The 16,860-nt window shown below is 49.2% G+C and overlaps 3 protein-coding genes across 3 annotated transcripts; all 3 read left to right on the forward strand.

Annotated features, from left to right (window-relative positions):
* The first annotated feature begins 809 nt into the window (after positions 1 to 809).
* Positions 810 to 6,824, forward strand: LOC1273125 (alpha-tocopherol transfer protein). The gene is made up of 8 exons (XM_312077.5): positions 810 to 1,045; positions 5,145 to 5,253; positions 5,348 to 5,507; positions 5,591 to 5,672; positions 5,781 to 5,960; positions 6,064 to 6,174; positions 6,261 to 6,394; positions 6,466 to 6,824. The coding sequence occupies exons 2-8, from the start codon at positions 5,163 to 5,165 to the stop codon at positions 6,563 to 6,565; spliced, it is 858 nt and encodes a 285-aa protein (XP_312077.3). The 5' UTR covers positions 810 to 1,045; positions 5,145 to 5,162; the 3' UTR covers positions 6,566 to 6,824.
* A 418-nt stretch (positions 6,825 to 7,242) lies between these two features.
* LOC1273124 (endoribonuclease Dcr-1) lies at positions 7,243 to 15,141 on the forward strand. Its single transcript, XM_003436208.2, has 8 exons — positions 7,243 to 8,156; positions 8,223 to 9,723; positions 9,791 to 10,108; positions 10,177 to 10,416; positions 10,479 to 13,277; positions 13,354 to 14,535; positions 14,603 to 14,709; positions 14,795 to 15,141. Exons 1-8 carry the CDS (start codon positions 7,468 to 7,470, stop codon positions 14,967 to 14,969), a joined length of 7,011 nt encoding a protein of 2,336 aa, XP_003436256.1. The 5' UTR covers positions 7,243 to 7,467; the 3' UTR covers positions 14,970 to 15,141.
* On the forward strand, positions 15,129 to 16,822 carry LOC5667628 (cyclin-dependent kinase 2-associated protein 1). Its single transcript, XM_001688309.3, has one exon. The coding sequence runs from the start codon at positions 15,555 to 15,557 to the stop codon at positions 16,119 to 16,121; it is 567 nt and encodes a 188-aa protein (XP_001688361.2). The 5' UTR covers positions 15,129 to 15,554; the 3' UTR covers positions 16,122 to 16,822.
* The last annotated feature ends 38 nt before the right edge of the window (positions 16,823 to 16,860 follow it).

The following is a 16,860-nucleotide window of genomic DNA, read 5'->3' on the forward strand; positions in this document are numbered from 1 at the left end:
CTTCTGAAGAAAGCTTACCATCTTTGCGGTGAAGTGTCCACCACTCAGTGCAATGTCTCGATGCTTACTTTAGCTGTTAGCGATCGTCGTCTTATGTTCCACTGTAAGCACGTTCTGGAGAAGTATTTACTGCTTATTTTTTTTTTAACGTAAAGCAAACGCGTCGTCACGCAAGATGGTTTTTGTTGTTATTTCAAAGTCACAACCAACAGTCTTGGCAAGGTTGCAGTTTGTGTTATTTTCGTTCCTTTCTTCCATTTATTTACCAAGCCAAGACAAGAAGCTTTCAGCTTGTGTTTATCCCTATACCACCGAGTGAACCAGTTGCATAATGTATGGGAGAGAAACAAACACTCCCTCGCTCAAATAAATCGTTTTCGGACAACGCGAACAACACACACCGCACCGATCTTCCACCCACCCGATCACTTGGTTGGTCGGTGTGTTTATCAATCCGCCCTTCCCTTCCACCCCTTACTGATCTTTCTTTTGTATCTACCTCCACCCTTTAACCTCACTTTCCCGAGAAATGTCGCACGAGAAACCGGCTGCCGCCTGCCGCCATTACCACCATTGTTTATGCTGACCTTCCGCCGCTAAACCAACGACAAACGACGGTTTGCCTCACGGTCGATGCCACGCGAAGCTCATGAATGCGACGAGTTTTTTACTCTCTCTCTCCTTCTCTCAAGCGATTTAAGCATTACACCTTATCACAGGAAACACGCCCGCGAGCAGCAGAAACGGCGATATGCCGGAGAGCCGAAAGAGACCCAGCGAAGCAAGCGCGAAAAGCACCCAACCGAATCTGGTGGTTGAGCGATCTGGCTGGCTGGCCTCAAGTGGCGAGGCGCTGAAAATCTTCCTCTCACAATCCGTTCGGACGTGATCACAGTCGGACACGGTTTGGCAGAGCGTTTGGCCGCGTGTTACTCTTACATTTGTCCTCCCCCGGGTGTTGTGTGTTTTCCTTTAAAAGCTTTTTAACTTTACCAGTGTGGCATTGCTTTTCGTTTAGTTCGATTGTTTGCAACCGTTGTACAGTGTAAGTAAAGCTGGCCGATCAAAAACAACCAACAGTTGAGAAGGTTTAGTGGTTCGCAGTGTCTTAAACGTTTTAAATCGAACTGTATACATTTTTATATGTTAAGCCTCATAGAAATTAGCTGTGCACTCAACCGGAAGTGTACATTGTGTGATAATTGCAGCGTAGTGTGACGGTCAGCATTGATTATTTCTAAAGACTTCAAGACCACTGTCGCGACGATCGTTTTTCTTTCGTTTTGTAAAAGTGCATAAGGAAGCGGACAAGCTGCTGTGCGAGTTGTTTTCATTTTTTTCGTACCAAAAGCAGGAAGTGTCGCGATATTCGCTTAAACCTTCAGAGCTCAACATATAACCTGTTTTTTATGCATACTTCATCAAAACTGCATTCCCTTTTTTTAATTTCCTGTTCCCTCCCTTTCGCTGAAACAGTTGCAGCAGCGAGAGCGAGAGCGAATGGCAGATCGTTGCATCCACCTGCATATCGGTGGAATTGAGCTGAAGGTTTATCTCGCTGCACAAAACAAAGCCTACATAACACATCCCCGATTTGCAGACAAAGCTCTGTAGTAGTTGGTAGTTCGCTGTTCCAGCCGAAACGAAAGACTTGAACAAAGAAGAACGAAATGGAAAAAAAAGGCTAAAAATGCATCTTAAAACCACAACAAAACTAGGCAAAGCTAGATTTCTCTTAAGCCCGTGCCCGGTTTGAACACTCTCGCCATTGGTTGATGGCGAAGCGGTCGTCGTTAGCTCTTGTCGGCCCGACCGAACACACCGCTGGTACAAACAACACCCGCCCGTAAGCGACGAACCCTTCCCTTTGGGTTGCTGTCGCCCTCCGAAACGTGGTGGGCTTTTGCTTTAGTGGTTGCAACTAAACAGTAACTAACAAACCAGCTCCTTTAAAGTGGGAGGGTTGTGCGGGCAGGTGTGAGTAAAAAAGTGGCAACAGATTGGGAGTGAGAAAAGAAAGCCGCGCGTCTTGAGGGCGATTACATCTTTGGCCGCTTTTCAGCAAACTCTTTCAGCCATGAAGACCTTTTTTAATCTGTTTCACGGTTTGGGCCGCTGAAAACGCGAGTAAGTGTGAAATAGCGCACTATCTTGTGAAGTTGATAATGGAATGATTCTACACACCGGGTGACCAGTCGAGCTGCTGGAGCGGGACTGCATAACGAGGGGTTGCTCGTTATTTCTGACAACAAATTGGCAGAAACCGAAACATTTGCTTCTGAACCGGCATCACTCGATGTCGATGGCTCCACACATGTCACACCGGATTTCATCATTACATTTTGCTCTGTTTCTTCACAAACTGCACGGATGCATTACCTAATGCAGTATACGTCTCGCCTGCCACAATATCGTTGTAGGTGGTTGCAAAAAAGACGGAATAAGACAAAAAACCCCGCGATAACTATAAAGGTAATTCCACACACACACACACACCCTCCCTGTTGGGCAGTGGCAATGTTAGCCTCCTGCTAGCGTTGAGTGAAAAAGTTTATAACGTTTTTCATGCGTAACTCCTTAATGATGTCTGCAGATGCCATCACTTCACTGCGCATAGTTTATCTTTGGCGGAGGCTTGTCGCTTTGCTAGGTCCGGTGAGATGCAAACGTTGTTGCTTTATGTCATCGTTAGCATTCATTTTTAGCAGCCAGCCCTGTTGGCATAAAACATAAACCCCTTCGCACAGATACCCTGCCCCTACTGGAGCTATCCACTTTTCGTGGGATTTCAATTATTTTTAATTGCTAACCGAAAGGCATTAAACCAAAATAAAGGTGGCAATGTTGCAACCGATCCACAACACTTCCACCACAGGTTAGTGAGTGTGAGATGGACTTGGTTTTTTTTAAATTTAGATATTATATTCATCCCTGTAGCTGTAGTGGGGTTCACACGAGAAAACAATTAGCTTCACAGTTTGGCAACCTCTGCTACACTCTAATTCGGGTGTCAAATCATTTAGACATGGTACGGACAGGCAACAGCTATTGAGGAGAGCGTGCACCAACACAATGCAGCTGTCGCCAAGGTTAGTACCAGGCTCCGGCGATTAAAGTTTCAAATCACCTGCCCCGATCCGATTGACCCGCAAGGTCGAGGTGATACTAAGCATCGTGGTGCCGCTCGATAGTTAATCACCACCGCTCGCTTCGCACGAGCTGCGTGTAAGGCTGTTGTTTAGTTAGCCGGTTTAATATTTCTCGCTGTTTTGGACGTGTGTGTGTGTGTGTGTGTGTGTTATTTTTTCTGACCCCTCTAACGGCAGTCGAAGCTGTTGCAATCCGAAGGAACACCACGCTTTGATTGGATCGGATTTTGAACGATCGTTTCGATTAGCCCATGATCAGCGGTGAGCTTGGAACACCTTCCATCGCTCAAATATTGCACCAAACGTGGATTTTTTCTTCGTATTTTGGCAGCCGTTTCATGCGCCACCGTTTTCTTCTCTCTTCGATAACCCTCAGATAGACCGTGACGAACGACGAAATGGTGAAATGGTCGTGGTTGGCTCAATTTATCATTTTCGCTGGTTCCGATTTTAGTGCCGTTTTGATATGTGTGTATCGATGTTTTCGGGTCGTGTTTTCGATCACATATAAAGTTACACACACGCACAAACGAGATAGAGAAGCAGAATAGAGGACATTACGTTCGCGAAAATATTGCATGTGGTGGGTGTCGTCAAAGCTCCACTGATTTGATGTAACGCGCATTCCAAGCTCTCGTATGACCTTCGCCCAATCGGTTTAGACGATGCTGCCTTAAAAACGAACACGATACAGGACTGCAATCTTAAGGTCAGTAAAACATAGACAGAGCTTGCAGTTAAAAACAGGTGCTTAGAAATACGATTCTTCTTCTGGGTGGCCCTCAACCACGTACACGATCGTCACACAATATGTCACCATGTGGCGGGACAACACGCGTTTGTTTCGAACGAACTAATGCGCAGCACCTCCTCCCGCGGAGCCTGTCCAACAATGGATGTCAAACCCAACACGCAAACGATCTGAGGCGCGAGTTGCTAAACCGTTTGCGGCAGAAGGTTAAAGATGATATTAATTTTCTGACCCTTGCCAGTTGCGGCACGATGGGAACACTATTTGCTCCGCTCTCCCGTACCCGTATAAACGTTACCAGTGCGCACCTGTTGAGTGGCTGGTTTCGTGTTAGTCTTTATGAGCTTTTGCTTTGTCGTACTTTATATAAAGCACCGTCTTCCCTGCTCGCATGGGGTATGGCCGACGAAAAACACCATTGCAAAACACCATTTGGTTGGTTAAAATGGACGAGTTTAGCAAACTGATCGATTCAAAGCAAACATCCATAAGCAAATGTTTGCTCGAGCAGCGAGACTCTTCCGCAAAGTCCGGCTAAGCTGCTCGAGAATTTTGAACCCCGTTCTGGAGATACGGCGGCTTTTTAGCACAACATCTGGTGCCTGGTTCAGTGCGGCGCTTCTTTATTTCGGTATGATTCGATCACGTTTTTTAAGCCACCTTCCATTCCCGGAACCGGTCGATGAGGGAGAATTTTTAGTTCTTAAACGAGTCCGAGTGGTAGCAATAAAAAGGTAAAAATCAAACTCCGATGCAAAACTCCTCACAAACCGGTACGCGCAAAGCTCGCGCGAGTGAATCAACGCAAAACAGGTCCACCAGCCAACATTAACCTTGGCCGCGCCAGTGATTTATCTGACAGTGAGAAGCGCTGATTTCAGTGTCGCACCTCGGGGCTAATGCTATGCTGCGGTTTTTTTTTTCTTTTCCTTACAAATGGGCTTCTTTTCTTTGTTTTGGAAATGGGTAATTTGTGGTCTGAGCCACTGCGATGCGTGTGACGTATCGTCGTAAAGATTGTAGCGAATATTTAAGCCGTGACTGAAATGAAGGGTTACGTTTAAACGTTACGCTAAAATAATAAATTAAGGTTTTGTTGATAATCGTTTGGAAATAAAAGCAAAACAAACACACCGTCATTCTGCATAAAAGATACATTGAGTAATCTTCGCAATTAAGCAGGGTTCAGCTTCCAGATAAACGCCTAAATTAACTATCGAACGCCTTTCTTTTTCGGCTAATAGACCGACGCCATTTATACGATGGGCATCGAAAAGGAGTTTAATCTAGAAGAGGGAGCGGAACGGTTGAAGGACTGGATTACAACACAGCCCCATCTGCCCCAGAATATACGTAAGTTGATAGCACACTCCCTTGCGGCTGGTGAAATAGCGATATGCTGTTGTTTTAAACAATTAACATTTAATTTTCACTTTCAAATATGTAGATCCAACATTACTGCAGCGGTACATTCACTCAACCCATGGTGATCTCGAGTATGCAAAGAAAATTTTCATTCTCGGCTACACCCTCCGGCAGAACAATCCGACGATCTTCGACAACCGCGATCCGCTCAACAGCAATGTGATGAATATTTTAAAAGCAATGTACGTTCGATTGCTTCCGATCGATCTCTCACTCAGAAGCTTGTGTAATCATATTTAAAAATGGTTATTTAACTCATTTTTAGTGACATGGTGCCCCTACCGTCGGTGGAAGGCTGTGAGGACAAGTTTATTTACTATCGTTTGGTAGATTGCGATCCCGATAAGGTGAGAGAGTTGGACGCAAAGGAATGATTTGTATCTCTATGGGTTTTAACCACCTGTTCATCTCTTTCCTTCTCTCTCTCTCTCTCTCTCTCTCTCTCTTGATTGCAGTTTGATTTTAACGATGTCATTAAGACGTTTTTCATTATTGCCGATCTACGCATGATCCAACCGGATGTCCCGATGAACGACGGTGGAGACGTGCCGATCTTCGACATGAATGGCTTCACGCTTCGCCACATGACCAAGGTCGTACTGTCGACATTGCGCGTCTACATGCGCTACACTCAGGTAAGGGTGGCCGAAATTTGGCCACGATTTTGGGAAGGTTTATGATTTAGGGTTGTTTTTTTTAATTAATCCTACTTTCTATCGCTCCTCCGGTACGCCACAGGAAGCACACCCGGTGCGTCTGAAGGCCATCCATGTGATCAACTGTACGCCTTTTCTGGATCGCGTCATGTGCCTGGTGAAACCGTTCATGAAGAAACGTGTGGCCGAAATGGTATGCATGGAGAACTTCATGTTCTGTTTTTATATTTTCTTTTCGTTACGTAAATAATTGATAATTAACTTCTATTAAAAAAAAAGCTACACTTCCATCTCCCCAACTCGGAAACGATTTATGCGCACCTGCCCAAGGCCGCCCTACCCGACGAGTACGGTGGTGAGCAGTCAATCATTAAGCATAAAGAGGATTGGTTCAACAGAATTAAATTGCAACGGTAAGCGAAACCGAAAGTGAAGCACACTTCTATCAAGCAAAAGAATGCCAACGTTTGTTCTTATATTATAGCGATTACATTACCGATGGTACGCGCTGGAAGATCGATGAGTCGCGACGAAGTAATGGCAATGATCTCTCTGGCACGCTACGGAAACTGGAAATTGATTAAACCGCAGTGCCCTGCATTGTTGCATTTTATTTACAATGTGTTATTTGTATTGTATATGTACATTAACTTAGTTTTATACTAGAAACCTTTTACAAAGAAGGGTGATATACTATATGAGTGCATTAAAACGGGGGAAAGTAAGGGCCTATAATTAAATAAATTGAGATTTTGTAAAATTTGTTCTGCGTATTGTTGTAAATGTTGGATGTTATGTAATGGTTGTTAATAAAATGTTGATCCTATTTTCAAAATATAAAAATTTCCTTTTTTCTTTTTTACTGACACATACTGATGGTTTTATATTTATTTTATGATTGCGCGGGACGTTACTCCAAAAATATAAAAAATAGTTCCCAACAGGAAGCGATAAAATTCCGTTCTAGTAGGATGTTTTATTGATTCTCAAAAAATAATCTCAAAAAAGCTTTTTATGGTTGTATGTTTTTCTTATTGCAATAACGAGTTCATTAATCTAAAATTAAACAAAACAGTATAATCAATAAAGAAGATGTGCTTGTTTGTTGCAGTAATAATCAGTGAATCAATGAGAAAAAAAACTTTTTGCGTAAGTGCACACATTGTGCAAGTGCAACTGTCGATTCAAATATATTATTGAAGAAAAAAATCATGAAACGTCAACCGACACAATGATGACCGCTCGCCCACTGTGCCCGGCGTGAAACCAAACAAATCACAACAAACACACAATCAACAACAAAAAAAGACGCTTCTTCTTCGTGCAGTGTTTCAGCATGTGCGCTCTTGCCGGGGTGCCGAATATTTGCATACCAGGGCTTCCAGCCGCATCGCAGCATGTATTATAAACCATCGGTTCCAAGAGCAGTGCAATAGACGTAGTGTAGTTTAGTACAAACCGCCCCGTTTCCTCGCACGCAATCACCATGTCGTTGTTCCACTGGACGGATGGCAACATCCACACCACAGCCCTCACGCCCCGGGACTATCAAACCGAGCTGCTGGCTACGGCTCGGGAAGAAAATCTTATCGTCTGTATAGCGCACAATTCCGCCAAAGAGTTCCTGGCCGTAAAGTTGATCCAGTCGATGCGCACCAATCGCTGGAGCAGTCACCCTGAAGCACCGGGAAAAGCCATCTACCTCACGCGAATGGATCGAAGCTTGCTGTCGTCGATGGTTTCGAATTTGACCGACCTACAGGTCGCCAACGTCGATGATGTGGAGGACAGTGAAGGGTCACACGAACCGGACGGTGCTTCCAACACGCCGGTGACGGATGTTGCTTCGGCCGATGTGCTGTTCTTCGGCAGTGAAACAACATTGCTGCAGTACATCGAGCAAGGTACGGTACGGGTGCAAGACATAAGCCTGTTGATTGTGGACGAATGCCACAAAAACTACGGTCGACAGGAACTGTGGGAGATCTGTGCTCGACTGACGCATCAGGCACCGTCGTCCGATAGGCCCGCTCAACGGACGAGAATCTTGGGATTAGCTGGTCCATTGCATGGTGCGGGCTGTACACCGGAACGGTTGTGCTGGGAGCTGCATTACCTTGAACGATGCTTGCGTGCACGTATCGAAACTGCGAGCGACATCACAAGCGTTCTCAGGTGAGGTGCTTTCACTCGCTGTTTGTGTGTGACTTTCATTTAACCGTCGTTTGCTTTATGTTTTAGATTCAGCACAAAACCTACGGAACTAATCCTGGAATGCATCCCACCCAAGCCATCCAATTTGACGCAGCTTCTTAGGATGTTAATACAGCGTCAGATCGCTTTCCTGAAGCAGCATCGCTATGAACCGCTAGCCGTGTACGGACTGGACGGTAACGATAGCGCTAGTGATAAGCCGGACACAGACGGGGAACCGGAGAAGGATGAAGAAAACGATGACCTGCGCCGTGAGCTAAAATCCATCCCCGATCCCACGGTCGGTCCGTTGAGCTACCTAAAGCAGTATCTCGAGCTGCTGGACGAGTTCGGACCCTGGGGCGCTGATCGCGGTGCACTCGAACTTCTAACGACCATCGACCAGGAGAAGGTGAAAGTGCCTTACGACCGGCACTTTCTTCTGTTCTGCATGGTGTACACCACGCTGCTGCAGGCAAGAGCAACGGTGGCGTCCGTCTTCGCACAGCACGACACCGAACTGGAGCGCATCAAGCGCTATTCGACGCCCAAGGTTCGCCGCCTGCTCGAGGTGCTGGCATGGTTCGGTGAACAACGCAACCGGCCGAAAGATCGCAACCAACCGGCCACACTGCACCATCATCAGCAGGTGCACAATCAGCAGCGCATATTGTACTGCTTCTGCCGCAACGTCGAGTGTAAAGAGCTGGAGAAAAGCTACCACACTTTCGGCGCCCAAATAGCGGACGTTGATGAGCGGATCAAGCAGCTGGACGGTTTGCTAGCATCCGTGCGCAAGCGAACCGAACGGTTGAACCTAAAGCACAAAGTCGTCGACAATGCGGCCGCCGAGGGTGGTGGTACGCTAGGGGTGCAGTCACCCCGGCACGGTCACGAGAGCCGAGCAAACAATTTCCGCCGCAAGCGATTCGCGGGCGGGGGACATTCGCACCACCGATCGAACGACACGACCGATGCGCTGTGCGGGTTAATTTTCTGCAACAACCGGGCGATGGCCCGCATTCTTTACGTGCTGCTGTACGAGGTGTCTCGTTCGCAGCGCGAATTTGAGTTCATCAGCCCACAGTACACGGTGGACAAGGTGGCCACCAATCCGCAAAACTGCCTCAAGCAGACCACCATCGAGCATCGCAAGCAGGAGGAGGTGCTGAAACGCTTCCGAATGCACGAATGCAACCTGTTGATTGGGACGTCCGTGTTGGAGGAAGGCATCGAGCTGCCAAAGTGTAACCTAGTTATTCGCTGGAACAGTCCCGCCAACTATCGGTCCTACGCTCAGTGCAAGGGTCGAGCGAAAGCGCCGGGCGCGTACCATGTGTTGTTTGTCACGCCCGAAAATGCTGCCTCGCGCAACGAACAACAGGAGGATATGGCATCGATCGAGGATGTTTCACTTGATGGCATGATTCCGGAAGGGCCGAAAGACGACAATACGCGCGAAACGATCGATGATCAGGACCGAAGAATGATCGAAACAGCAACAGATGCGATGATCGAGCAGGTTGCCATCTACCGTGAAGTTGAAAAGGTTTGTTGTTTTGGCATCGAATTGCAATTGTTAGTTTACCAATTAACTTATTGTTTTCTCTCCACAGCTTTTACTTGCCAAGTGCCGCAATGGAGAGCCGCCCGATTGGGAGCTGAAGCATGCCGACTGCTTCAACCACTGCCTAGAAGTGTATCGTCCGAGTAGTGGTGGTGCCGTTGCACTTCAATCCAACGGAACGTGCGCCTCACTGTGGCTGGGAAATGCCATCCAAACACTCAACAAGTACTGTGCCAAGCTGCCGAGCGATACGTTCACTAAGCTTACTCCGATTTGGCGCTGTGCCACTACCGTCCGGAAGGGGCGCAAGCTGTACCAATACACCATTCGCCTGCCCATAAACTCGCCCTGGAAAGAAGACATATTGGTAAGCAACAATAAAGACATCATTAGCTCGTAAGTTCCTATTCAACAGTTAACCATATCGTTTTCAAGGGATTGCCGATGCCTACGGAAACGCTAGCACGCAGGCTGGCTGCCTATATGACCTGCCGGATGCTGCATGCCGCTGGGGAGCTTGACAATTCCTTTCAACCGTTCGGCAAGGAAGCCTTTCGTGCGTTCGAAGCGGACTGGGAAAACTTTGAGCTGGAGGAATCGGACGCAAAAATACTGTCCGAAAACAGCGACCCCAGACCGGGCACAACAAAACGGCGGCAATATTACTACAAAAGGGTATGTACGCTGACTTCGGGCGTTATTTAGAATTATTGTGTTAAACGTACATTTCCATCCAGATTGCTTCCGTGTTCAACGAGTGTCGACCGGACGCTGAAACCGTCGCCTATCTCTACCACATACGCATGGAGCTGATCTGCCCCATCCCCGAGGAGCAGAATACGCGCGGGCGCAAAATATACGCACCGGAAGAATCCGCACAAGGGTTTGGCATTCTGACCACGAAGCTGATACCAAAGATAAGCTCCTTTCCCATATTCACCCGGTCCGGCGAGGTGAAAGTGTCGCTCGATCTGTGCCCGCAGCGCGTTAAGCTGTCCGCCCACCAGCTGGAGATGGTAAACTGTTTCGTGAAGTACACGTTCACCAAAGTGTTGCGCTTGCAGAAGAGCCTGATGCTGTACGATGCGAACGCAACGGAGAACTGTTTCTTCATCGTTCCGACGGTCAAACAAGCTGTTGCGGGTGCGGCTGGTAAAGACGAACCACCGCTCCAATCAGACGACGTGATGGTGGACTGGGAGTTTGTGGAAAAGATTGCCACGAACGTGCATCGCAGCGGACCAACATTCATACCGGATGAGGCACGCAAGGGCTACACGTTCGATGTGGGCAAATTTCGGGACGCCGTTGTAATGCCGTGGTATCGGAACCGCGACCAGCCGCAGTACTTTTACGTGGCGGAAATATGCAACCATCTGTCGCCGAAGAGCACCTTTCCCGGGTCGAACTACGCGACGTTCGAGGAGTATTACCATCGCAAGTACAAAATCCACATTCAGAACCAACGCCAGCCGCTGCTGGACGTTGACCATACCAGTGCGCGGCTAAACTTCCTGACGCCCCGTTACGTTAACCGGAAGGGTGTAGCGTTGCCGACCAGCTCGGAGGAGACGAAGCGGGCCAAGCGTGAAAACTTGGAGCAGAAACAGATCCTCGTGCCGGAGCTGTGCACGATACATCCGTTCCCTGCCTCGCTGTGGCGTGCGGCCGTCTGCCTGCCGTGCGTACTGTACCGCATCAACGCGCTGCTGCTGGCAGATGAGATACGGCGGCAGGTGGCACGCGACCTGCGGCTGGGATGGGAAAATGTGGACGAGCTGCAGGAGGGCCAGTTCCAGTGGCCAATGCTAAGCTTTGGCTGGAATCTGGCCGATGTGCTGCGCAAAACGAAGGAGCAGAAAATTGCGCAAGCTCAGGAAGCGATCGATGCCAGTGCGCCGGAAGTGGAGGATGAAGTGGAGCTAGACAAGGAAGCGCCGAACGTGCGTGATGCTGCGGAGGTTGATGAGGAAGATGGGCTAAAAATGGAAAACGGTGTAATTGCTGAGGTTGAAAAGAGTCAGGTGGATGGAGAGGATGATACTGGCGATAAAAAGACTGATAGCGATGGAACGCTGCTTGAAATTGGTACATGGTCGAACGAAATGGCGGTAGGCGTTGGAACCGATAACGATATGGGTGAAGAAGGTAGGAGAGGCGCATCGTCACCCTCGTTCCTGCGGTACGATTCCGACTGTTCCAGCAACAGCAGTGCCAATTTCTACTCTTCGGACGAGTACGACGAGGAGGACGATTACTACCTGTACGATGGTTCGGAAAAGCCGAAAAATGCGATAGAACCGAGCCAGGAGGCAGTATCGGGCACGGACAATGCGAACGACTCGGGCGATAAGCCGGGCAGTAGGAACCGGACCATCACGCAGTCACAGGACACGGTGGTAAATCTGGGTGGGCGGTTGAAGATCGAGTTCAAGTCGGAAACCGATGCCGAAGCGATCGATTCCGAGTGTGATCTGCAGCGGCAGCGAACGCAGCAGAGCATCATTGAGCGGTCACGCCAGAACGATATGCTCTATCAGAGCTCGAAAAACGCGGTCGATGGGTTCTGCTACTCGCCGAGCGATCGGCAGTGCGCCGAGGAGCGGGAGCAAGCGGAGCAACGGTTTGAGCGGCAGAAAAATCACACCAAAGACACCATCCGCCAGCAGGGCAGCTTGGTGCGATGGAACGAACCGCTGTCCGTAAGCCACTGGCGATCGAAGCTGGACGAGTCGGAAGCGGCCACCCTTGGCGCACTGATGGACGATTTGGGCGGGCAACCGTTCACGGAGCTCGTACCGTACGTCGAGCCGGAGCAGCTGTTCGAGCTGCTTGTGCGAAACGGTAGCAGCGGGGAACGATGGCTCCGATTGCACGATCTCTACTGCTTGAATCGACCGTTCTTCCCGGAACGGTACACCATCTTCCGGGGCGGTTCACAGTTTGATAACTTTCTGGACGAAAGCTGCCAGGAAGGTGAGGGTGCTAGTTCGCCACCGAAAGTGATCGAGCTGACTATTTGCGATCCTTTTCCGGCGATAGCCGCCGGGCAGATGGCTTGCAACTACAAACCGAAACAACATTCCATGCGGAGCGACGAAGCGAACAAGAACGGCCACGACAGTGCGGGTGTGCTCAGTACGACAGATGAGGCCGGGGGTGTTGATTACTTCAGTTTCGATTATCAGCCAGATTTGAGCCAACATCCCGGTCCCAGTCCGGCTATTATTCTACAAGCGCTAACCATGTCGAACGCCAACGATGGCATCAACCTGGAGCGATTGGAAACGATTGGCGATTCCTTTCTGAAGTACGCCATCACCACCTACCTTTACTGCCGGTACGACAACGTGCACGAGGGCAAGCTAAGCCACCTGCGGTCGAAGCAGGTATCCAATCTGAACCTTTACCGGTTGGGGCGCAGGAAGCGGTTGGGCGACTGCATGATTGCGGCCAAATTTGAACCACACGATAACTGGCTGCCACCCTGCTACTACGTGCCGAAGGAGCTAGAACAAACGTTGATTGATGCAAAGGTATGCAAGGTGCGAGGTTTAATAGTACGATATAGAGAAATTAATTGTTTTTTTTTTGTTGTATTACTATTTCCAGATCCCTGCTTGCCATTGGAATCTGGCCGATCTTCCAGACATCAAGCGTCTGTCGTGCGCTGAAATCTGTCAACTAGTCAAGGAACGTGCACGGGCCAAACGCAGAGAGGATGTCGACCGGTTCGACCTACAACATGCAGACAGCAACGGTGGTGAGGACGGAAATGAAGACGACGACGATGACGACGACGACGATGAAGACGATACAACCACTGGCGAAGGGAACGAGCACGAAGCGGACAATGGGTCCTGCTACATCCCGTACAATTTAGTAACGCAGCACAGCATCCCCGACAAATCGGTGGCTGACTGTGTGGAAGCCCTGATCGGTGCCTACCTCATCGAATGTGGCCCCCGCGGAGCGCTCCTCTTTATGGCATGGCTTGGCATACGGGTGCTCCCCATCCGTGAGCCGCCGGTGAAGCTTAATTCAAACAACGAGACGGCGCTTACTCCTTACAAAGCTACTGGACAGAACGATGGACCCCTGTCCACTGGCGTAACGATTGCTGAGTATGGTCACTGGGTTGCACCGCCCTCGCCCATGGTGCGGGCCAACATTACGTTCGGTGGCATCGAAACCGGTGCCGCGGCAACGTCCCGCGAGCTGGCCCGGCTGCTGCAAGGGTTCGAGGAGTTCGAGCAGGCGCTTGGCTACCGCTTCCGGGACCGTTCCTACCTGCTGCAAGCCATGACGCACGCTTCGTACAGCCCGAACCGGCTGACGGATTGCTACCAGCGGCTGGAGTTTCTGGGCGATGCCATCCTCGACTACCTCATCACGCGCCATCTGTACGAGGACCGCCGGCAGCATTCACCGGGCGCGCTCACAGACTTGCGGTCGGCGCTGGTGAACAATACCATCTTTGCTTCGCTCGCCGTACGCCACGGATTTCATAAGTACTTCCTGCACCTGTCGCCCGGGCTGCAGGAGGTGATCGATCGATTCGTTCGCATCCAGCAAGAGAACGGGCATCGCATCACGGAGGAGGAATACTACCTGCCGGACGAAGATGACGAGCTGGGCGAGTACGGTGCGATGGGGGAGGACGGTCCCGGCGAGGGCCGCGGTGTGGGGGAGGCGGAAGATGTGGAAGTGCCGAAAGCGTTGGGCGACGTGTTCGAATCGATTGCCGGTGCCATTTTCCTCGATTCCGACATGTCGCTCGATACGGTGTGGAAGGTAAGTGGGGGTTTGAGAGGACACGCCAGTGTGTAGCAAGCGGTAATTATTACATTCTTCGCCACAGGTGTATCGGAAAATGATGGGACCGGAAATAGAGAAATTCAGCAGCTCGGTCCCAAAATCCCCGATACGCGAACTGCTCGAAATGGAACCGGAGACGGCCAAATTTGGGTACTGTATTTGGGTTATCCCTCAATTCTCAAGCCGTAACGTATTACGTTTCACTAACCTCTATGCTTGGAAATCCGCTTTTCAGCAAACCGGAGAAGCTGACGGACGGACGGCGCGTGCGGGTAACGGTGGAAGTGTTCGGCAAAGGTACATTCCGTGGCATTGGAAGGAACTATCGCATCGCCAAGTGTACGGCGGCAAAGTGTGCCCTTCGCCAGCTCAAGAAGCTCGGCTATGCCAACCATCACAAGCGCCGATAGACAGATAATGTAGCGCAAATGCATAATTGCTAATTGGTTCCTTATAACGGTGCTGCGATTGCACACTCATTCATTGTACTACTGTATGTTAATGATATAGATTCCCTGGGGGGAGAAGAACGGGCTACGTGTAACCTAGATCGTAATAAAATTCGTGTCTGTGTCCGTGTAACCGCAACGGCTATTTATTTGAATTTGTTTTAAGCCACACGTGCTTAAACGAATATTATTTTCTTAGACCAAAAACTAAGCACGTGTCGCTGGAATCGTTAAGTTTTTGAGGTATTTTAATTCCATTCAAATCTATCCTTCGAAAGAACCTGGAACCTACACGTGATATGCTGGAAGCAGGAGCAACTCCATCATCTATACACAGTAGAATGCATCCTACAGTAGGCGCCGTATGACAGTTACGCATAGCATAGTTTTTTTTTACTGCGTCCCTATGCATTTATCTGTCAATTGACGATTGTTTAGTTTTCTTCCGCACGGTCATCTGCGCTATCACTGTGCCTGTCCGGATCCGGATTGTGTTATTTATTTGTCCGTGCAGCAGCAAAAAGTTATCCAACCCATCACTTTACAATGGATTACGTCGATATACAGGCCGTGGAATCGAAGCTTACCGACGTGACGGTCACGCCGATACCGATGATAAAGAATGCCCACACTAACCACAGCACCGGCGGCGGCAGCAGCAGCAGCAGCAACTATGGAGCCAATCACACGGCCAACATCACCATTACCCCGCAGGTAAATCATCGCAACAGCCACAACAACAGCAACCACCACCATCACAGTAGTGTGTCCGGAGCGGTCAACGATGGTTCCTCGGGAGCGCTAGCATTAACCGTTGGATCGAACCATAGCAACAGCAACAACAACAACGCCAACAGCAGCAGCAGCAGCAACAACAATAGCAGTGCTGCGAATCTGGTAGCCCCGGTGACCACGTTCAATCAGTTCCCCAACAATGCCGGACTGTCCAAGTATGCCCAGCTGTTGATGGTGATCGAGGAGATGGGACGGGATCTGCGCCCAACGTACTCGGGCAGTCGCAACTCGGCCGAACGTTTGAAGCGGCTGATCGTACACGCACGAATTCTCGTCCGGGAGTGTCTGGTCGAAACGGAACGATCCGCCAGACAGTAGTTGGTCCGAGCTGCCTTTGGGCAATGGGGGAGGGGGTCACCGCTATCTCTCCGTCATTCATTCACGTCTATCTCATTCTTCAAGTGCATTCGTTTAGCGCTCCGTTGGCGTTTAGGTCAGGGGACACAGTGGCTACGCTGCTGTTCCAGCGGTTCATGATGGGGCGACGATTAATATATAATCCATAGTACAAACAAGCGATGAGCGCTAATGTTTCGATAATAGCGGAAGCAGGGCACAACCAGGATGTTTAATAGGAGCGCGCGCGTGTGTGTGTGTGTGTAATCAGTTAACGATAGAGAAGGAGAGGGAGAGAGAAAAGGAGAGAACGCTGGAGAGCAAGGGAGATGAGAGCAGCCTTAGCAAATAAGATTATAGACTGTGTATTTACGATGCGCTCGAAACGCCAGTTTTTGATGTAGCGAACAAAATGTATACCAAATCCTTCATTCACCTTCCGAAGACAAAACAGCATGCAGCATGTATACAGATTGTATGTAGCGAGAGCAAAACGATCAGTATGGTACGGTGGGAGATCTGATGGAAAATGCTCTCTTTTTTTCTACAAGACATAAACAAGCGTAATAAAAGACGATACAAATGGTGTAGCCTTTAACTATATACAATGGATTGTAGCCGTAACCGGAGGATAGGTTCGTAAGGGCATAAATAAACGCGTATTTTAATGTAAACCATGTTAATTGTGGCTTGTGTTAAGATGATTTCCCGGGGTGTTTCT

This window comes from Anopheles gambiae, chromosome 2 (genome assembly GCF_943734735.2).
Source record: "Anopheles gambiae chromosome 2, idAnoGambNW_F1_1, whole genome shotgun sequence".
Lineage (NCBI taxonomy): Eukaryota > Metazoa > Arthropoda > Insecta > Diptera > Culicidae > Anopheles > Anopheles gambiae.

What these genes read in the sequence shown, in the direction of transcription:
- LOC1273125 (XM_312077.5), top strand. Translation starts at nt 5,163, where the DNA reads ATGGGCATCGAAAAGGAGTTTAATCTAGAAGAGGGAGCGGAACGGTTG. An exon ending in TAGATTGCGATCCCGATAAG is followed by an intron (nt 5,673 to 5,780) that starts GTGAGAGAGTTG and finishes TCTTGATTGCAG; the next exon opens with TTTGATTTTAACGATGTCAT. An exon ending in AGAAACGTGTGGCCGAAATG is followed by an intron (nt 6,175 to 6,260) that starts GTATGCATGGAG and finishes TTAAAAAAAAAG; the next exon opens with CTACACTTCCATCTCCCCAA.
- LOC5667628 (XM_001688309.3), top strand. Translation starts at nt 15,555, where the DNA reads ATGGATTACGTCGATATACAGGCCGTGGAATCGAAGCTTACCGACGTG.
- LOC1273124 (XM_003436208.2), top strand. Translation starts at nt 7,468, where the DNA reads ATGTCGTTGTTCCACTGGACGGATGGCAACATCCACACCACAGCCCTC. An exon ending in TCTACCGTGAAGTTGAAAAG is followed by an intron (nt 9,724 to 9,790) that starts GTTTGTTGTTTT and finishes TTCTCTCCACAG; the next exon opens with CTTTTACTTGCCAAGTGCCG. An exon ending in CCGGAGACGGCCAAATTTGG is followed by an intron (nt 14,710 to 14,794) that starts GTACTGTATTTG and finishes TCCGCTTTTCAG; the next exon opens with CAAACCGGAGAAGCTGACGG.